The 22,342-nt window shown below is 43.7% G+C and overlaps 1 protein-coding gene across 1 annotated transcript in view; it reads left to right on the top strand.

The window, feature by feature from the left end:
• The first annotated feature begins 2,821 nt into the window (after nucleotides 1-2,821).
• Nucleotides 2,822-22,342, top strand: part of RAB3B (RAB3B, member RAS oncogene family) — a 60,662-nt gene continuing 41,141 nt past the window's right edge. Inside the window, exons 1-2 of the mRNA XM_036836987.1 lie at nucleotides 2,822-2,982; nucleotides 11,976-12,203. Coding sequence (XP_036692882.1) covers nucleotides 11,976-12,203 — 228 coding nt within the window. The 5' untranslated portion in view covers nucleotides 2,822-2,982. The remainder of the gene's footprint in view (nucleotides 2,983-11,975; nucleotides 12,204-22,342) is intronic.

Below are 22,342 nucleotides of genomic sequence, written 5' to 3'. Positions count from 1 at the left end.
AAGATCTAAAAGCAGTGAGCTTGAACTTCGATTTTTACATTGATTTTTACATTTGATAACCCTTGTAAGTTGGAAGACCTCCTGGAGATTTCCTCAAATTCCACGAGGGCTTGTGCTCTCTTCTTCTCTGCCTCTACTCTCCTTTTTCAACTCAGAAAAACAAAGTCCATTGCTCAATTTTCCCACTCACTCATCCTTACAACTCCTCTCTCAGAAAGCATTCCTGAGTGTAATGGCCTTTACTGAAGTCTTGAGAGTCACAAATTGGTTACATTATATGTGCAACAAACAACTTCTCCCATTTAATGCATTCCAGTGTTTAAACACCCTTTGTACACCTGCCATGGGAGGGTTTCTTCTGACCCTTTATCCATGTAGAACCTACCCTTACACTGATTTTCTTACTCATCTTTTTCCTTTCCTCCCCTCAGCTCTCTTTATTACCTCTCTCACCCATATTGCTAAGTGAATTCTAAATTCTTTTCCTTTTTTTGCACAGAGCAAATTAGTGTCTCCCTTTTCCTCTCACACTTACATATCCACACTCCTCAAGGCCCTAAGTAGGACAAGAGGACCTCTGAACATTAGGGTCTATCTTTCTTGGAAGGCAATTGTGGTTAAGAAAATAGCATTTTTTGTTCTGTTATAACCACAGTGTTTCCTATTTATTGAGGGCTTACTATGTGCCTGGCTTACTATGTGCCTGTCAAGTGCTTTCCAGTAGCTATCTCATTTTCTTATTTGATCTTCACAACATTATTGCTCTTTCTACAAATGAGGATTAGGTGCATGTGTCAGAAAAATGGGGTAATTTACATAGCAAGTAATTTACACAGCAAGTAAGTGTGTAGAACAAGGACTGAAAACCATATCTGTCTGGCTCCAAGTCTGTGCTCTGTCCACTTTAATACATGGCCTTTCAGAGAAGAAGGAGAAAGTGATGTGAAGACCTGAGGCGATGTAAACACAATACCATCTGTTCTCATATTGTCTCTCAACTCTAAAAGGATGGTTTTATGTGTTATCTCATTATTCTTGTGAAGAATGAATAATCATTATCATGACACCCATTTTGAAATGAGGAAACTAAGGCCTTATGGGAGAAAGGGAGTGAGGGAGCAGGCAGTGCAGGATACTTGATTTTAAGATCACAGAGGCACTAGTTCTGTGTGATTAAGAAGTTCAAGGTATGACCATGGGAGGTAATGTGAAGAGGAGACCAAGGACTGAGGGATCAGGAAACCACATGGCTACCGAAGGCACCAGGATGATGGAAAGACAGGGCTAATGAGAATGACCATGAGCCAGGGGCTGAAATCTTCAATGCATAGGAGCACTTGGAGGTCAATCATGTCCTTGATGAGGAAGGGTGGAAGGTGGTATGGCTGGAGACCAAAGGAGAAGGTATTTTTGTACAAGGGTGAAAGTGGCAATGCCAACCCCACCTCCTGGTCCTGTGCTGTATGGAGAGTGAGAAAGTGAGAAGCCTTCCTGCAGAGGGTTACAGAAGGAGTCCTGGAGGAGGGTCAAGATTTAAGAAAGGTAAAGAAGTAACCTGAGTACTCTCTGAAGAAGCAGAGGGTGTAGGAGAGTTTGTTGACAAAAGAACAGGATTCTAGAGGGCATAGTGGAAAGGGCTGCCAGGACGCAGACAGTGGGAAGGTGAGTGAAAGGGAATGGGTGGAGAAGCTCAGAACAGTTCAAGGATGAGTCTGAGGGAGAAGTCAGACAACCAGAGGGGCTGTCTACTGGGTGGTTCCTCGGGCCATAGAGACAAATTGTAGATCAGGTCATAATGGAATGTGGGGAAAAATTGTTTTGGTATATGACTCAGGCCTCTAAGATTTTTAAAAATTGAATTATAGTTAATTTACAATGTTATGTTAGTTTCAAGTGTACAGCAAAGTGATTCTGAGATTATATATATATATATATTCTTTTTCAAGACCTCTAAGATTTGAGAAGGGGGAAGAGTATGGGGAGGGATGATGATTCTAAACCAAAGCTCCAGCTGGCTCCTGTGACCTCAGGAAGGCTTGAAGTCCAGGTCCACGTGTGAGGGTGGGGTGCTAATCACCTCTTATACCTGCCTTCTCTGACGGAGTTGGGACTTCCTAATGACCAGGCAAGAACATTTTCTCAGTCCAGGCTACTGTTGGTAATGGGGAGCCATTGTAAATGTTTTGTTTCTGTTTGTTTCTTCAGGCTTGATGGTAACATGGTGACGTTTAGAACAATCACTCAGGCTGCCGACATAGAGGATGGATTGGAGAGTGGAGGCAGGGAGACCCATTAGGAGGCTGTTGCATTAGTTCAGGCGAGAAGTGACGAGGCCTGAACCAGGGCGAGAGCAGTGGAGACGGAGAAGAAGGGAAGGGATAGGATATGTTACGGAGGCGTCATCACCAGGCTGATGGGATGTAGGGTGTGAAGGAGTGCATAGGGTAGAGGACAATGCCCAGGTTTCTGGCTTCGTTTCCACCTGTAGACAGCCGTCCAGATTCTGCCTCTCTACCCGGGCTTTTGTGAGGATGAAGCGGTATAACGACAGGGAAGTGCTTTAGAAATGGCAAAGCTACAAATCCATCATCATCTACATTATCATCGAAGCTCTCTGATCACCCTAGTAAGTTCAGTGTATGGAACGACGAGTGAGAATTAAGATAAATCAAGGTAGTCACCCAGATATTGGGGAGCTCCGGGCCCCCAAGATACCTCGGATTTCCTTCACCTGCCCAGAGCTGGGGGCCCGGCGAATAGGGACTCCGCCCCTGGGCGGGGCATGGGTGGGCCCTGGACGCGGTGGTGGCCCAGCCCAGCTGCAGCCCGAACCTCAGCCCGAAGTCGCTGCGGTGGGGACCAGACCCGCCCCGCACCGCCCTGCTCCGCGAACCCACTGCGCCTTTTGCCGCCCGCCGCCAGGTCCAGCGGTTCCGCGGCGCTGCCAGGGAGCGAGCCGCTCGTCCTCACCCGGAGTCCCAGGTAAGGGGCGCGGCCCGGCAGCCCGCCCGGGGAGGATCTGGGACCGATTCCCGGCGCAGGGCGCTGGGGACAGTGAGTGGGCGTTGGGAAGGAGCACAGGGCAGCGGAGGGAACACCAAGGAGAAGGGGCCAGGCGAGGCCACTGAGGAGGGGCACCGCGGCAGTGAAGGGGCGCGTAGCCTGGGGAGGGGGCGCTGAGCAGGGTCTACCCGGGCTGTGAGGGCCGCAAGGAGAGCTCCAAAGGCAGGGGCAGAGGGATTGGGGGAACGAGAAAGAGGGCGCCGGGGCTGGGGAAAAGGATGAGCGGCAATTGGAGCGCAGTGAGGGCTCGCTGAGGGGGAAACGGGGTGGGGGGATGGGGGGGAGAGGTAAGGAGGGAGCTGAGAGGGACAGTGCGGGCAGAGGGTACCAGCCAGCCGAGGGGCGGGGAAGGGGGTGCTGAAGCGAGAGGACTGAGAGGAGCGAGGGAAGGGAGGCGTGGAAGCGAAGAGCTAAGGGGGGGGGGACTGGCCGGCGGGGGTCGTTTCGAGCTGGGGAGGAGTGAGGTGATGAGGGGAAGGGGCGCTGGGCAGGAAGGAGGTGCTGGGCCGGGAGAAGGTAAAGTGAGTGTGGTGTGGTGCCGGAGCCCAGGTGGGTGTAGGGAAGGGGGGTAACCTGAGTGCGGGAGAGGGATGGGGCTTGGAGGTGGGAAGCTTGGAGGTGGGAGGCAAGGCTGGGTCTATCCAGGCTGCAGAAAAAGGGGGTGGGGAGCTGATGGAGGGAGAGAGCCAAGGCCTTGGATATGGGCTGTGGGCACCTGAGTTCTGGCTAGGGGTGGCGCATGGAGAGGCACTGGAATAGAGCAAGGGGTTGGCAGCCGGGAGTGGAGGAACTGTCGGGGAACTTGGAGAGTTTAGGGTGGTAGATGGGCTGGTCGTGGTGCAGAGGAAGCCAGGTGTGGGTTGTGGTGTGGGAGTGGGAAGATGATTGGGGCCCAGAGTGGAGTCCAAGGGCATCTAGCTGGTAGCTGTGTCTTAGCTCCTCAGAAGGCTGAGGAGGGGGCGCAGACATTGGACCCTGTTACACTGCTACCTGGGGTCAGAGACAAGAAGAGAATCGTTGACAGAGAAATTCATCCACAGGCTGACTGTGTTCTGGAGTCCAAGTGTGGGAAGAGATTTTAGGGAGGGAGGTGGCAGCTAATAGAGGTGTGGAGGGGAGTGGGAGAAGGACAGGGCCATCCATCCCAGCTTCTTGGAATCCAGATGGAAAAGGGTGGGGGATAGTAAAAGGAGTTGGATGTGTGTGTGTGTGTGTGTGTGTGTGTGTGTGTGTGTGTGTGTTTGCTCACCTGTTCTGAGCCTATAAAGGGAGGAAGACAATGGAAATCCGTGAAAAGCCCTGTCTGTGGTACTGGGAAGCCCTGGTGCCGTGTTTGCCCTAGCAAAGACATTCTGCCAGAGGATGGTGGGTCAGGGAAGACTTCCTGGTCATGAAGGATTTAGCTAGCCGCAGAGGAAAGAATGTTCCTATCACAGGAAACAGTATGGAAGCAGGCAAAAATATAAAATGATCTCCAGTCCAAGAAATAAATCTCCGGTTTCTTAAGGATTACAATATGAAGGGAGACACCAGCAACCTATAGAGGGTGTTTAAGAAGGTTTCTCCTCTAAGCTGGAACTCCTATGGTTTCTCTTCATCTCCCCAGAGTACAGCACAGGGCCTGGCACACAGTAGGTGCTCAATGAATGTTGATTGAATGACTAATTGAGCTGTGGCTGTGCTCCTGCCTCAGTTTCCTCATTTACCCCCACGAATTGTTGTGAGAATCAAATATGATAATTTGGGCGAAAATAGCTTCATAAACTGTAAAGCACTATTCAAAAGAGAGAGACCACTGATGCTATTATGTGGGTGTGCCTACATTATGACAGTGGTCACACCCATGGCTGTCTCCTTCCAGTCTGGAGAAGGAAGTGAACATTTATCAAGCATCTACTGTATGCAAGATAGAATGCACTGAAAACACCTGGTAGGGTGCCTGGCATTTAGTAGGTGCTCACTAAATGGTAGCTATTGCAATATTGTTTCTGTGGCTCTAAGAGATCAGGGGAAACAGTGAGGAGGTGAGCTGGGCTGGGCTGGTGGTGGGGAATGGTCTAAAGAAAGGTTGAATTAGAAAAGTTAGTACTGTATGGCTTTAGGGAGGAGGTTACATATAGTAGGGTGAGGTTCACATTGCCCAGCTCCCTCCTTATCCTTACTGATAAATGTTCCCAATAGGAAGACAGAATTACATTTACTGAGTACCTGCTATATGTCATATACTATCTAAATGCTTTACCAACATTGACTATAATCCTCACAACAATGCTTGTTTTACAAATGAGGAAACTGTGTCTTACTCATGTAAGATTTCTTGCCAAGGGCTCACAGCTAATAAATGATAGACCTGGAAATTGAACCTAGTCTGTTCGATTTGGAACCCCAAGCTATTTCCACTATCTAGGATGATTTGGTAGAAGAAAACATGAAGCACACAGACCAAAAAAAAAAAAAAAGAAAAAGAAAAGAATTGAAAGGGGTTTACAAAGCACTCTCTCATGTACTGGTTTTAATTCTTCCAATAGTTTGCCCGGAAGTCACTTTATTAACTCGTTTTATAGATAAGGAAACTGAGGCCCAGGGTGTGATCTGCCTAAGGTTACACAATTGCTTAGAGAGCCAGGGCTCAGCCCAGGTGTCTCTGACTTTGTCTTGTGCTCTTTCCTTCAAAAGAGAAGTTCATCCATTTACTTCTTCACTACATGTATTCAGTTGATCTCTTCTTGCTGGATTTTAAGGCTGTCTCCTCTTCCCTCCTCTTTCCTGGCTGAAGTCGGGTTCTTCCTTAGATGCTTATCAGACTTAAAGTGTTGTTTGTTTTTCACACCAACCCTTGGAGGAGCCATTTCCTTCTTTCCCCCAGCCTGGGACCAGATATGACTTCCCTGGGCCTTCATCTGTATTGCTTGTCATGAAGACAGTGAGCTACCCAGCTCTGTCATTTACGTGACTGTCAAAAAAGAGAGACAAGATCTGATTGATGCTTATCTGACAAATGTAGTTCTGCAGACACCACTGTGCCTTGACCTGCCTGCTCAGATCTGCCTCAGGCAGCTGCCTGCTGGGGTGGTTTTTACTTCTCTTCCAAATGTCTGTGTAGCCCCTGCCCCCCTCTTGAGAAGATCCCCTTGGGGGCATCCACATGAACCTGCCTTCCAGCTGTACCTCTCAGCTCTCCCTGTTCTCATACCACATTCTGGGAAAGCTATGCTGTGTGCACATAAACAAATGTTGATAGTACAGTACGGCAAGTGCTAGGAAAGAGATCTCAGCGTGCTGGGGATGCTTTTCTACTCACCCTAAAATTGTTGTAGTTTTTATTTTCCCTAAGCCCAGTCCAATCTGGGGGTAATCAGATGACAGAAGTTCTAGTAATGATGCTCCAACTGACTTGCTGTATGACCTTTGACAAATCACTTCTCTTTGTGGAGCCTCAATTTTTTTACCTGAAGATGACGGGGAGTGGATCAGACCAGGAGCTGAAACTATGTTTTTACTCTTGCCTTGCACCTATGGCAGACATAGCTAATAAAGGCAGGCACTTTTCCAACTGATTCTACACAAGGCCAGGTGTAGTTTTCTCCACACAATGTAGGTATGAAGCACCCTTATATACGTTTTCTTTTTTTTTAAATTTATTTATTTTTTATACAGCAGGTTCTTATTAGTTATGTATTTTATACATATTAGTGTATATATGTCAATCCCAATCTCCCAATTCATCATACCACCACCGCCCCTCCGCTTTCCCCCCTTGGTGTCTATACGTTTATTCTCTACATCTGTGTCTCTATTTCTGCCTTGCAAACCAGTTCATCTGTAACATTTTTCTAAATTCCACATATATGCGTTAATATACAATATTTATTTTTCTCTTTCTGACTTACTTCACTCTGTTATGACCGTCTCTACGTCCATCCATGTCTCTACAAATGACCCAATTTCATTCCTTTTTATGGCTGAGTAATGTTCCATTGTATATATGTACCACATCTTCTTTATCCATTCGTCTGTCGATGAGCATTTAGGTTGCTTCCATGACCTGGCTATTGTAAATAGTGCTGCAGTGAACACTGGGGTGCATGTGTCTTTTTGAATTATGGTTTTCTCTGGGTATATGCCCAGTAGTGGGATTGCTGGGTCATATGGTAATTCTATTTTTAGTTTTTTCAGGAACCTCCATACTGTTCTCCGTAGTGGCTGTATCAATTTACATTCCCACCAACAGTGCAAGAGGGTTCTCTTTTCTCCACACCCTCTCCAGCATTTGTTGTTTGTAGATTTTCTGATGATGCCCATTCTAACCAGTGTGAGGTGATACCTCATTATAGTTTTGATTTGCATTTCTCTAATAATTAGTGATCTTGAGCAGCTTTTCATGTGCCTCTAGGCCATCTGTATGTCTTCTTTGGAGAAATGTCTATTTAGGTCTTCTGCCCATTTTTTGATTAGGTTGTTTGTTTCTTTAATATTGAGCTACATGAGCTCTTTATATATTTTGGAGATTAATCCTTTGTCTGTTGATTCATTTGCAAATATTTTCTCACATTCTGAGGGTTGTCTTTTTGTCTTGTTTATAGTTTCCTTTGCTGTGCAAAAGCTTTGAAGTTTCATTAGGTCCCATTTGTTTATTTTTGTTTTTATTTCCATTACTCTAGGAGGTGGGTCAAAAAAGATCTTGCTGTGATTTATGTCAAAGAGTGTTCCTCCTATATTTTCCTCTAAGAGTTTTATAGTGTCCAGTCTTACATTTAGGTCTCTTTTTTTTTTTTTAAGTATTTGTTTATTTATTTATTTATTTATGGCTGTGTTGGGTCTTCATTTTTGTGCGAGGGCTTTCTCTAGTTGTGGCAAGCGGGGGCCACTCTTCATCGGGTGCGTGGGCCTCTCACTATCACGGCCTCTCTTGTTGTGGAGCACAGGCTCCAGATGCGCACACTCAGTAATTGTGGCTCACAGGCCCAGTTGCTCTGCGGCATGTGGGATCTTCCCAGACCAGGGCTCGAACCTGTGTCCCCTGCATTGTCAGGCAGATTCTCAACCACTGCGCCACCAGGGAAGCCCCCTACACTTTATTGATATGTTTTATCTGAAAAACCAGTGGAGTCTTACATTTAGGTCTTTAATCCTTTTTGAGTTTATTTTTGTGTGTGGTGTTAGGGAGTGTTCTAATTTCATTCTTTTACATGGCTGTCCAGTTTTCCCAGCACCACTTATTGAAGAAACTGTCTTTTCTCCATTGTATATCCTTGTCTCCTTTGTCATAGATTTGTTGACCATAAGTGTGTGGGTTAACCTCTGGGCTTTCTATCCTGTTCCATTGATCTGTATTTCTGTTTTTGTGCTAGTACCATATTGTCTTGATTATTGTAGCTTTGTAGTATAGTCTGAAGTCAGGGAGTCCTCCCTGACTGTTTTTTTCAGCTCTGTTTTTTTCCCTCAAGATTGCTTTTGCTATTTGGGGTCTTTTGTGTCTCCATACAAATAAGATTTTTTTGTTCTACTTCTGTAAAAAATGCCATTGGTAATTTGATAGGGATTGCATTGAATCTGTAGATTGCTTTGGGTAGTACAGTCATTTTCACAATATTGATTCTTCAAATCCAAGAACATGGTATATCTCTCCATCTGTTTGTGTCATCTTTGATTTCTTTCATCAGTGTCTTATAGTTTTCTGAGTACAGGTCTTTTACCTCCTTAGGTAGCTTTATTCCTAGGTATTTTATTCTTTTTGTTGCAATGGTGAGTGGGATTGTTTCCTTAATTTCTCTTTCTGATCTTTCATTGTTAGTGTATAGGAATGCAAGAGATTTCTGTGCATTAATTTTGTATCATGCAACTTTACCAAATTCACTGATTAGCTCTAGAAGTTTTCTGGTGGCATCTGTAGGATTATCTATGTATAGTATCATGTCATCTGCAAACAGTGACAGTTTTACTTCTCCTTTTCCTACATTTTCTTATTTAAAAATCACAGCAGCCTTCTGCAGTAGGTAATGTGATCATATCATAGATGATGACATTGAAGCTCAGAGTTTAGGTGACTTGTCCAAGTTCATACATTGAGTTACTGGGAAAGCTGGGACCAGTAGCCAGGCTTTTTGTTATGATAATGCTGCCACTCTAAAATCCCTTCTAATTCCAGTAATCTAAGAGTGCAAACAGCTGCATCAGAAAAATGAAAACCAATAATACAACATTTACATCAATAGTCTGGCACATGGCAAATGTTCAATAAATGTTTACTGAAAGGAGTAACATGCCCAAGGATTTACTCTAGGTTCAGTGTTGACAGGGTGTAAGGATGGATAAAACTCAGCTGAATCCAGAAGGGGAGACAGACAGTTAATTGTAAAACAGGCTCAAATTATGGAGCCCAGATCAGGGAGAGGGCACTTGAACAAGATTTGACTGCAGAAGTGAATTAAAAAGCCAGTGAATTAATATTTATTGAGTACCTCCCATAGATCAAGAAACCATGCCAGATTATTTACATATGGTAACTGCTCACTCTATTGGTACCATAGCTCAGTGAAGTAGGTGGTATTTTCTCTGTTGTAAGGTAAAATGCTGTGGCTTAGAGAGCTGATATGACTCACCCAAGAATTCAGCTGAAGAATAGAGCAGGAATTTTGACCTCTCCCATATTACTTCATGGTACTAGGTCTAGTCTCAGTTGTTAGTTGTGAGGCTTGGGCAAATCCTTATAATTTCTGGCCCTCAGTTCCCTTCTTGATCCAATGGGGATAGTAATCTTTGTCCTTCCAGTTTTATCTCCCAGGTCTATCTAGAGAATAAAATAAGATAAAGGAAATTGAGGTAAGGATCAAATCTGTGTTTCAGTAGAGTTATTCTTTGACCAGGGGTTCCATTTCTAGGGATCTCTCCTAAGGAAATAAATAGGAAAGAGAACAAATATGTAAAGAAGTGGTCACTGCAACTTAATTTTTATAATTAAGAACAGAAAAATAAATATACAACTTTAAAGAATTGGTCATATGACACAACCATAGGATGGAATAAAGTGTAGTCAATTGAAATCATATTTATGAAGAATTTTTAAAGTCTCAGTATATGATATAATGTTAAGTGAAAAGGAGCAGGATACAAAACTAATTATCTCAGCTATTAAAATATACATGGAAGATATAGACTAGAATGTATTGTATGTTATCATTTATATATATACATATATATATGTATATATATATGTATATATAAAGTATGAACAGACCTCTGTGCTTATATATTCAAAAACTATCTTTGAAGGATACATAAATCGTTAACATGTTTGCCTCTGGGGAGAGGACCTAGAGACTGGGCATCAGGGGTGGAAGCAAGACTTACTTTTCACTGTAAACCTTTAGGTTCCATATTACCTACCTTTTATGCTAAAAGTTAAGAAAAGAATGCAAATTACAGATGGTGATAAAGTAATACTTGCAAATAGTAAAGTTTGCCTGAGTTATTTTCAGTGTGTGTATTACCATTTTTTTTAAATACTAATTACTGGTTTATTGTAAAAGTGTAAAGGATACAACTCAGGAACAGCCAGATGGAAGAGATGCATAGGGCAGGGTAGGGGGAAAGGGTGTCTTGGAGCTTCCAGGGTCTCTCCTAGCACATCAACGTGATCACCAACCTGGAAGATCTACACACCGCTTTGGTTAGGGTTTTTTATGAAGATTTCATTACTGTAGGCATGATTGATTAAGTTATTGGCCTTTAGTCATCAACTTAATCTCCAGCCCTTCTCCCCTCCCCAGAGGTTAGGGGGTGGTGCTGAAAGTTCCAACCCTCTAATCATGTGGTTGGTGCCTCTGGCAACCAGCCCCCACTCTGAGGCTGTCCTGGAGCCCCAGCCACCAGGCATCTCATCAGCGCACAACAAGACACTTATCACTTGTACTTCCAGAGATTGCAAAGGTTTCAGGAGCTCTGCCTGGAACCAGGAACCCAGACCAAATACATGTCTTTTATTATATCACAATATCACAGTGCTCAATAAATGGGAACTGTTATATGGTTATTGTCACCATCATATCTCTCATGGGAAATGAGTACTTGACAAATATTTGCTGGTAATATTAAGGCCTAGGTATACTACAATGTATTACCTTTTAAATTAAATAATAAGGTATAATTTCAAAATAGATGGCACTCTGGTGCGTGAAAAAATAAAGGAGGAAATAAACTTCAAATGTTAACAATGGCAGATTCTGAGTGGATGCTGTGTCTGGTAATTTAAAATTTTCTGTTTTACATTCTTGTGTTTTTTTCTAACGTTTTGTAATGGATATATACTTTCAAAGGAGAGATTTTCTTTTGTAAACAAACAAAGACGACTAGCAGCAGAGTGGAGGATGGTATGAGGTCGTTGTGATTGCTTCCCTTGTTTTGACTTGCTGTTTTGGCCTTTTTTTTTTTTTCCAAACTCAGCTTCGGAGCTACCCCTACAGGAGCCGCCCCTTGCCCACTATGCCTCCAGGTTGGGTTAGGTGCTTCTTATGGGCTTCCTCAGCCAAGGCTTCCCTCTGTCTTATCACTTATCCACTGCTTTGTTACTCTGTGTTGATGAGTTTTTTACTCTAATCTGTGGCCACTCAGAGGTCGGACACCATGTCTGATTCATACTTGTATTCCTTGTGCCCAACACAGGGCTTGACCCAGAACAATGTGTTCAGTAAATATTTGCTGAAGGGATGAACGGGAGGATCTGGGTTCCACCCCAATCCTGAGACAACATTTGGGGCAGGTGCAGGGAGGGGGTGACTCTGAGTAGTGTGTATTTCCTCAGTGATGCCGGGGTGTGGAGTGAGTGTACGCAGGGCGGTGTGACCATTAAAAGTTAGGTGATCCAGGGTGACACTGGAGGTGTGTTCCTGAGTGACCACAGGTCTCTCCTGCAGATGGCTTCAGTGACTGATGGTAAAGCCGGAGTCAAAGATGCTTCTGACCAGAATTTTGACTACATGTTCAAACTGCTCATCATCGGCAACAGCAGTGTTGGCAAAACATCCTTCCTCTTCCGCTATGCTGACGACACCTTCACCCCAGCCTTCGTCAGCACCGTGGGTATTGACTTTAAGGTGAAGACAGTCTACCGCCATGAGAAGCGAGTGAAGCTGCAGATTTGGGTGAGTCCTGGGCATCTTGGGCAGAAGTGTCCCAAGAGCTGACTCGTTTGCTGGTACAAAGGCTGGGCGGTGGGGCCAGTTTAGAACTTCTGGGTTTTATGACATTAGGCACCAGTGTTATTGTGTATCTGGCCCCTGGCCTATCCCTTGTTGGTTTTATACAGTTTTGCTCTCCTCTGGGGACTCAGTTGCTTCTGCTGCTTAACTGTCCAAAAGGTTTTATCCTGGCTTATATGGATGAGTAACCAAGAATCTGGGCTTTGGAGTTACAGACCTGGATTCAGATTTCAGTTCTGCCAGTGACTAGTCATGGAACCTTGACTAAATTACTTAACCTCTCTGGGCCACGCTTTCCTCTTTGGGGATTATAATAGCATCTATGTCATAGGGTTGTTGGGTGCTTAGCATAGTTCCCGGAACATAATAAATGCACAGTAAATGTTAGCTACTGTATCCATAATTGATCACTCTGTAATCACTTCAAAACTTGATGGCTTAAAACAACAATAATAATTCATTAATACACAGTTGCTGTGGATCAAATATTTGGGAGTGGCTTGGTTTCTGGCTTGTGGTCTCTTATGAGGTTGCTGCCAGATGTTGGCTTAGGTTACAGTCACCTGAAGGCTTGAGTGGGCCTGGAAGATTCCCTTCCAAGGTGGCTTACTCACATGTCTGGCACTGGCTTTAGCAGGAGGCCTTCATTCCTTTCCATGTGGCTCTTTCCACAGATCTGCTTCACTCCACAGAGTGTCTTCATGGCATCTCCTAGGGGGAGAGATCCAAGAAACCAAACAGGAAGTGGCAATGTCTCTTATTAGAGTATTCTATTGGTCACTGATTCAGTGTAGGAGGAAACTACACAAGGGTATGAATCCTGGGAGGTGGGGATCATTGGAGACTATCTTGGAAATTGGCCACCACAGCTACTATTATTGGTATTTACCAGTGGTACTAATAAAATTTATATATATTTGAGATGATATAGCAACATGTACATCATATACTTTTCTATACTGAATTAGCACTGGAATTGGAAATTTTAGAAATTTGTGATTTAAAGTATTCAAAACATATATTATTTATTATCAGTCCACTCAACATTAATGCATTGTACATATGTGTTATTAGTATAGTCTGTATACAGTACTTTTCTTTTTACAAATTATTTCCATGTGTTAATACTGTCTCACAATCAACCCCATGGGACAGATATTCAGAGAGTAATTAATTTGTCTTAGGTTGACCACGCAGCTACAAAATGGGATTCCAACTCAAATCTTCTGATTCTAAAGTATGTGCTCTTTTCTCCACACTGTGCACATTAGGTCTTATAGAGCCCATATTTTCATTTGTGATCATGTTAAGTATTATTTTATATAGAGATAAAAGTTCATTTTGTTTATTTAGTCTCTATTAAAAGCACTGAGGAATCAAACCATTAGAAATGCAAGAAGCTACACATTCCATTTAGTTCATTGGTTCTAGAAGTGTGGTCTCCAGATCAGCAACGTCAGCATCACTGGGAATTTGTTAGAAATGCATAATCTCAGGTCCCTCCTCAGACCCAAAGAATCAGAAACTCTGGGGTACAGCCCAACAATCTGTGTTATAACAAGTCTTCCAGGTGGTTTTGAGGTTAGCTAAAATTGAAGAACCACTGATCTAGTTTAACTACCTCATGGTGAGAATCAATAAGCATTTATTAAGTACCTGTTCTGTGCCCAATGCTTCCATTTATGTAGTCTGACATCCTCCCTGCAGCCAGTGCACAGAGGGGGCTGAAAGCAAAGGATATTTGGGGCATGGTGAGCAATACAGTGAAAATGGAGCAAGGCTGTGAAAGAGCAGGGAGGGGATGCTGAGAGAGAAATTTGCTGGAGAGGCTGTCAGGTGGTGGCTTGGGAGTCAGGGAGACCTTGGACAACAAATAGAAGGTTTTTGAAATGGGTCAGAGGGTACATGTCTGATTATTCCTTAGGGCACTGAAGAAACTTACTAGAGTTTATTCTTGTCTTTGTATATAAAATAAATGTTTACTAATATTTACCATATGGATTGACATGGATATCTTCATTTGATCTCCACATTTGGTGCTCACAGATCCTACACTCAAAAAGCTTCAGGTGGGAGGAAATACTCTGCCCTTTAAGGGGTTGGCAGTAGTGGCTCCCTCACTCTTTTATTCATTTTCAGCCCATTGTGAACTTTTGCACTTTTCCTGTGCTTAGTTAAGTGGATATATTGATTGTACTACCTCATTTTAACTAAATGAACCCCCATGATGGATATGTAGATTTAAAAGAGTCCTACCAAGAAACCTCTGATTGAAGACTATATTAATTATAGTAAGCCTAAGTGAGCACAGAAAATGGCTAGACTGACACCTAGCACAAGTTCATTGTCAGCCATGTTTTGAGGTAAAATCAATGACAATCTAATTAGATCTGACATAGTCAATCACACTGCTTTTGCTAAAAAAAAAGTTAACAAAGGGTTTTGTGCGTGTGTGTGTGTGTGCATGCATGCTTTTCTATAGCAAAAAATAAAAATTTTCTGTACTGTTCATATATGCATTAAAACGTAAACATTTAAATATTATTTGTCATTTTAATGTATTTTAATATCGTTTGTATACAGAAGTAGGTTTAATATATATGTATATGTAATCTAAGTAAATATACAAATACTGTGAGTGCTGTGCCTACATTTTTCTTACAGGGGTATGAATTTGGAGACTACTACCATGGGCATTGGGGAGCATAGAAGGGTTTTAACAAAGTCAGATTTTCATTTTAGAAAAATTTCTGGCTTCAGTTTGGGAGGGTAGATGGATATGAGGCAAAGAAACTAGTGGTTTGGGTAAGTTTAAGGGCCTGAACTAAATGTATTAGTCTGCTCAGGCTACCATAATAAAATAGCACAGACTAGTTGGGTTAAACAACAGACATTAATTTTCTCACAGTTCTGGAGACTGGAAGTCCAAGATCAAGATGCCAGCAGGTGTTGATGTCTGGTGAGAGCTCTCCCATTGGGTTGCATATGGCTGGCTTCTTGCTGTGTGCTCACACTTCCTTTCCTTGGTGCTCACACTGGAGAGGAGTGAGCGAGCTCTCTGGAGTCTCTTCTTCCAAGAACACTAATCCCATCAGATCAGGGCCCCACCCTTATGACCTCAATTAACCTCAGTTACTTCCTTCAAGTCCCCATTTCCAAATATAACCACACTGGGGGTTAGGGCATCAACACATGAATTTTGGAAGGACACAAACATTCAGTACATAACACTGAGAAAGTGATAAAATGACATAAGTGATGGAAATGAGGAGAGAGAATTAAGATTAAAATTTACAGAATTTGATGATTAATTAATTGTGTAGGGAGAGGGAGGAACACGTATCTTCTTATACATATCTATTTATACATATTTACTTCTTTGAGAGTTCTGTGATTTTTTAAAGTTGTGTGAGCTTTGGTAAGTCATTTCACTTCTATGAATAGATAATATTCTCAACTGTAAAGGTCTCACAGGTTTGTTGAGGGAGGGGCTACATGATAACATAGTATTGTGCCTGGCACATAGTAGGAATACAATAAATGTTAGGTTCTGTCCTTTCTCTCCTCCTGATCTTCATGCAAATGGTAACTGGGTTCCCTCACAATGTTTCCCACCTGTGATTCCAGAAGTGCTGGAACAGCATCCAGGGATTCACTAGCACTGTATGAAGTGTTCAAATAAAATTTTCAAGCTCATTTGATCTCTCCCAGGGGATTTCAAAAAAGCCATTGTCAGGGTGGAAGCTGGAGAGGGAAGAAGAGGAGGTTATGAGCATCACTGAGCAGGACCATTCACAAAAGGAGTTTCTGTCGTCTCTGGGGGATCATGAGGGTATTGGTAGTGCCCTTGTTCCCAGGGGTCCCTTGCCATATAGGTCCCTGAGAGTCTCTTCTGTGTCCAGAGAGGTTAATTATTGTGGAATAGAGAAGAGAATCTTAGTGAGGTGGTGAGGGTAGGGGACAAATCTCATTAATAGAGAGTGAGAGCATGCACAGGTGTGGAGGGAGGGAGAATTGGTAACTCCACAGCAACACACTTGACTAGAGGCCACTTACTGCTTGGGTGCTTGTTGCCAAGCAACTCCTGGAGACATGTGGGAAGAGAAGAGTGGGAGAGAGCCTTCCACTACCTCCATGTGGGGCCCATTGCAGGGGCTATTGGGTCTGGTGCTGGCCAAGGGAAGGATCCGGGGGTCTGTGGGATGACTGAGCTGACCCACCACTGTGGAGTCCTGCATTCCAGTCCTGGCTCGCCCTGAAGTTCAGTCGTTGTGTGATCTGGAATAACCCCTCCCCTCCATGGACCTATTTGGACCTATTTCCCCAACTATCAAAAGGAGAAAATAATCCTTGTTCTTCTTGCCTCATGGGATGTTGTGAAATTCAAGGGAAGGATATGGAAAGGAAAGCCCAAGGAGAACTCTGAAGTTTTGAGTAGATCAGAAGGACTATGGATATTGTCAACCATGTGAATTCTTCCTGTACGTGCTTTAAATCATTCTTTGTGTCTTCCCACCTTCCCTCTGACCCAGGGAGGTAGTTATCTCCTTAAAGAATGGGTGGTTGAGCCCAGAGATGTCAAGTTACTTGTGCAGAGCCAAACAGTAAACTTCATTCTTTTATTCATTCAATAGACATTCATCTGATACTCCCTCTGTGCCAGGCATTGTGCTAGCAGTGGGGAAACACCCTTCCTGCTCTCCTGGAGTTAACGCTGTAGCAGGAGAGATAGATACTAAGTACATGGGTGAAAAATATCTAATTTCATCTGTGGTAAGGGCCATGAAGGAAAAAAAAATAGACTTGTTTCAAACTCAAGCACTGAGACACAGAGCTCAGGAATCGCTGAACTGTGACTTAGGTCTCATCCCCCGCATGCAGCTGGGTTCAGGCTCAATTCTATTCACAGTTTAAAAGGCTGATGACCTTCACCACACCAGCTCACTCCAGGCCTGGTCTCTGTCAGGGGACGCGGTGGCAGGGGCCTCCACTGTGGAAGGACAGAATGTCCTCCTTCTCGCTCCCACCAGTGAGGCTTTTTTTGGTGACCTTCTTGTCAAGAAGACTTTAAATATCGGAGTGTCTCATGGGTCCGGGGTTACTTGTATAGAGACTGGGGAATGGACTGGCTGGCCTAACATTTTTCTATCGAGAGTTGGAGAACTCTGTGTTTTGTGAAGGATTTAAAGGCCACTGTCCTCACTCCTGGGCTTGTCCTGGTATTGCTGTTCTCCATCCTCTTTCTTTCTCTGCAACTCCCTCTTCTGAAACCCTCAGTCACTACGGTGCTTGCAAGTACCTCCATTATTCTACTTGTTTTGTTGTACTGGTGATGATTTTTTTTTTTTTTTTTTGGCCACACCGTGCGGCTTGTGGGATCTCCGTATCTGACCAGGGATTGAACCCAGGCCCCTGGCAGTGAAAGCGTGGAGTCCTAACCATTGGACTGCCAGGGAATTCCCTTTGATGATGATTTTGAAAAGATAATGTGTATAAAGCACCTGCATAGTCCTTGGCATGGAGTAAACACTAAACAAATAGTAGTTTTCATTAAAGTTCTAGGGCGATCAAGAAATGATACTCCTTGTCTTCACCCCTTAAGTCTGGAACCAGTTGAGAGATAGATACAAGAGTCAGAGAGATGGGGAGTAATGTGACAGCCTTCTTAGTGATAAAACTAGGAAGAAGCACATGGCCCAAGTCTTCAGGGAATTGGAGCTGGCTAATAACTTCACTCTGAAGTCAGATAGACATACAGACCCAATCACAGGCCAACATGAGTGGCTAGCTGCCACTAGCTCCTACAACGTGCACCCAGGGTCAAAGTCCATGTGGCCCAGACTTACTAATGCTTAAGGCTTGAAACATTCCACCTAGGTCTACAGTAGAAGCCTCGATTTCCATGGACAGCCTTCTTCATGGAGGGGGAAAGGAGGGTCCTCCTCCAACAGCTCTTTTTATAATTAAAGAAATAGAAGTAAGCATTCGCTCCAAAGAGAGGTTGGGCAAAATGATGAAATCTGGGAAAAATAGGAGGAGTCTTAGGGGGTTTTGTGGAAATCCTAAATTCCATATTGTTGAGAGTGACTCCCTACATAACCAGGAGCTGAGAACAATAAGACTAGGGTGAGATAGGCTGTTGGTAGTCAGCTAGTTTCTTTCACTCACTAGCCAACCACCCACATAGCTGCCTCGATGACATTTAGGTTACCACATGGCTTTGGAATCACTTATAAATATTAAAACGTGAATATCAAATCTGGGAATGTCAAAGACCTATATCTTAGGACCAACAATATAAGAGTATAATAAAATGTAATGGAGCTTAGGAATGTGGGGAAAGGATATACCAGAAACCCAGACTAAGGAGGATTGTGACTCTTGAGCAGTCATTTAACAAATATTTACTATGCCAGACAGTGGGGCTAGAGAAGTTAATATGAATATGACACATTCTCTGCTCTCCAGGAACTGGTGAGAATGAATTTACCTCTGAGCTCCAAAAGTGAAGTAAAATGAGTAACATAATTCTCTTGTTCTGTTAAGGGAAGCAAACTGGGACATCAAGAGAGATTGACTTTTCCCTTGTATATTTAAGAATATATAATAATGGATTATTATACATGATTGGTCAGCTGTTTAATGGGCAACTGCATTTGTTTCCTATTGCCTCTCTGACACATTACCATAAATTTGGTGGCTTAAAACAGCATGTATTTATTATCTTATAGATCTGGAGGTCAGAAGTTCAAAACGGATGTCACTGGGTTAAAAATCAAGGTGTTGGCAGATTTGTGTTCCTTCTGGGGGCAAGGGGAGAATCCATTAACTTGCCTTTTCCAGCTGCTAGAGGCTGCCTGCATGCCTTTGCTCAGGGCCCCTTCCTCCATCTTCAAAGCCAGCGGTGTAAATTCTGTCAACTTCTCTCTCTCTCTGACCTTCCTGCCTTTCTCTGATAAGGACCCATATGATTACCTTGGGCTCTTCTGAGTGATCCAGGATAATAATCTTCCCATCTCAAAACCTTAATTTAATCACATTTGCAAAGTCCCTTTTGCCATGCAAGGTAACATATTCATAGGTTCTGGGGATTAAGACATGGATATCTTTGGGGGACCATTATTCTGACTACCACAGCATCCATTAATAACATGGAAACGATCTAATATAAATTCTCCCCATTTTTCAAGGCTCTAACTCAGGTTCTCTCTTCTCTAATGATAGCCCCCTCTGCTAACTCCCTGAAACAGGTTCTGTCTGTGTCGTAGGCTAAGACTACCTGCTGAGAATGCCTGTCATCTTCTTAGGTGCCAACAAGCCTGTGAGCTTAGAGCTTGTCACATCTCAGTCTCATTTTAGACATGAGGAGGCTGAGGTCCAGAGAGAGATAGGACTTACTAAGGACTCATTCCAAAACTCCTTATGCCACCTTCAGGAAGTTGAAATCTGGCCACCAGAACATAATGGGGACCCAGAGAGACTGATGGGCAGCACAGAAGAGGCCAGAGGCTGAACAGGAACATGAGGGCTGAGACAGGTCCCTGTGGCTCCAGGAATATAGAAACACTTGCTGAGTACAACATCCTGTACTTAGCTCTTACAATATTCAGAATTGATTTTTCTAGGCAGCAAGTTTCCTGGTGTGGCTGCAGAGACATGTTGACACTTTCATCTTCCCAAAGCCGGTAGGAACCAGCTGCTGGGGAGGTTTAATCTGATTTTTAAAATCACAACAAAGACTATGGGAGGTCAAATCAGAATGCAGGCATAGTCTGCCTTTGTAATTTGCAGATAAATTAACCAGCAATCCTGATTGGCTTTTCAAGGGACCTCCACACTTTGGGGCCACCACTGCCTTCCCTCCACCCAAATTGGTGTGGGGGAAAAAGAAATTTGCACATTCATTCATTCAATAAACATGTGTCACATGCCTATTAGGTGCCAGGCACTGTCGTCATAGGGCAAATAAACAGCTACAATACAACATAAGTGATATAAAGGGATGAAGAAAGTGCTGTGGGAACACAGGGAAAGGAGCTGCTACCTCTACCCAGAAAAGTTATTTTCCGCTTCACAAAAGAGGGGGCATTTGAACTGGGTGCTGGCAAATGAGTAAGAGTATTTCAGGTTAATGCTGGGGAAGATCTTTACAAGCAAAAGAAAAGACAGGCGCAAAATCACAGTTGCTTTCAAGGACCCATTTTGTGCCTGACTGTGGTAGGCTCTGCAGGGATTGGTGAGACAACATCCCTACCTCTAAGGGGGCGCTCACGTAGTAAGAGAGATATAGCATGTACACAAATAGCGACGATGCTACAGATATGAATGATGCCTTGAGAGAGGTACAGGAAGTTTAGAGGAGTTCAGAGAGGGAGTGCTCCCTCTAAGCTTGAGAGCATCAGAAAGGGCTGCATGGAGGAGGTGGCTTTATGGTAATGAAAGTTGGCTCTAGCATGTAATAACATCCTCAGAGGCTCTCCATCTCATTCATCCAGCTCTGTGGTCCAGGCTGATCTCAGTTTTTGACTCAGCGGCAATGTGCTGACATCCCTGCAATTATTTGTATGTTCAAGAAGCAATGCAGCACGTTGTCAGGAGCGCAGCCTTTGGAGTGAGCCAAACCTATGCTCCAAACCCACTTCTGCCACTGTCACCTTGTTCAAGTCCCATTATTTCCCTATACTTCACTTTCTTCTTTCTAAAATAAAGATAATTTAGTAATAACCACATGGCGTTGTTGAGAGAATAATACAAGCTAATCCTTAGCCTAGTGGCTGGTACATAGTAAATGATCCTTAATTGGTAGCCTTTATTCTTAATAACTCTGATACTCTCAAGGGGTGATTTGTGGCAACTGGGAGTCTGAATGTGATCTGAGCTAGAGTCTGCATCCTTTTTAGGAGCTGAGGAACATCTACCCGAATTCTTTCTCTGCGTCTTGATCTGAGTCTGCAGTGGTTGATGGCTGACCTCTTTGGCAGGGCCCTGCCTGATGGCACATGCTGCTTAGCTGGGGATAGAAAATAATTCAGAAAACCATAGAGAGCTCAGATGTGTGGTGCTGAGTGAATGCAGTAGAATGCCAAGAAGAAAGAGTTCAGTATTGGGTAGAGTGGGTAAGAAAGGCCTCTGGGAGGAAGGTGGGGGGCATTGCAGGGTAAGGCAAGAGAGGAGGGTGTAATAGAGACATTCCAACCAAGGGGGGGGGGGGCGACATAGGCTGAGATGGGGGCAGACTTTAAGGGTTAGGGTGAGTTGCCATGTGCTTTGTACGATGGTCTTTCTGTGAGATGACTGGACTCCTCCCTTATCTCCCAGCCACAGCTCCTGCCTCTGCTCCACATCCCGTGTGCTGTAGCCATTCCAGCCACAACAAACTTCTATGCGTTTGTTCTTTTATTTACTCATTCATTCAGCAATATTTACATTGTGTGCACCAAGCATTGTTCTAGGTGCTACAGCCACAGCAGTGAAAGTAACAAATGGAATTCCTTATCCCACATTCCCCTAGATTTAAGTGGGAGACTGGCAATAAATAAGTAAATACACAGTATGTTCTGTGATGATAAGCACTCTGGAGGAAAATATAGCAGGATAAGGGGGATAGGATCGGATAGGATAGGAGGGCTGTTTATAAATTTAATCAAGGTGGTCATGGTGAACTTCACTGAGCAGGGCACTTTTCAATACAATCCTGAAGGAGGTGTGGGATATTTGGAGGAAGAGGATTCCAGGCAGAAGGAAAGGCAAGTGCAGAAGCCCTGAGGCAGGGGTATGCCTGGGACATTCCAGGGATAGTAGGAGCCCAGTGGGGCTAGAGCAGGAGAGTGGTCAGAGATGAGGCTGGAGTTAGTGGGAGGGCCAGATTGTGTAGGGCCTTGGAGGCCTTTGTAAAGACTTTCGGTTTTTTTAACCCAAAAAGTATAATTGATATACAAAAAACTACACATATTTAATGTATATAATTTGATTGGTTTGGACACATGCATATACCTGTGAAACCATCACCACAATCAAGATAATAGACTTATTTATCAACTCCAAAAGTTTCCTTCTGTCCCATCACCCCCTCTTCTTTTTTT

This window comes from Balaenoptera musculus, chromosome 1 (genome assembly GCF_009873245.2).
Source record: "Balaenoptera musculus isolate JJ_BM4_2016_0621 chromosome 1, mBalMus1.pri.v3, whole genome shotgun sequence".
Lineage (NCBI taxonomy): Eukaryota > Metazoa > Chordata > Mammalia > Artiodactyla > Balaenopteridae > Balaenoptera > Balaenoptera musculus.
Note: the sequence above shows the minus strand (reverse complement) of the source record. Positions and strands in the feature narration are given on the sequence as shown.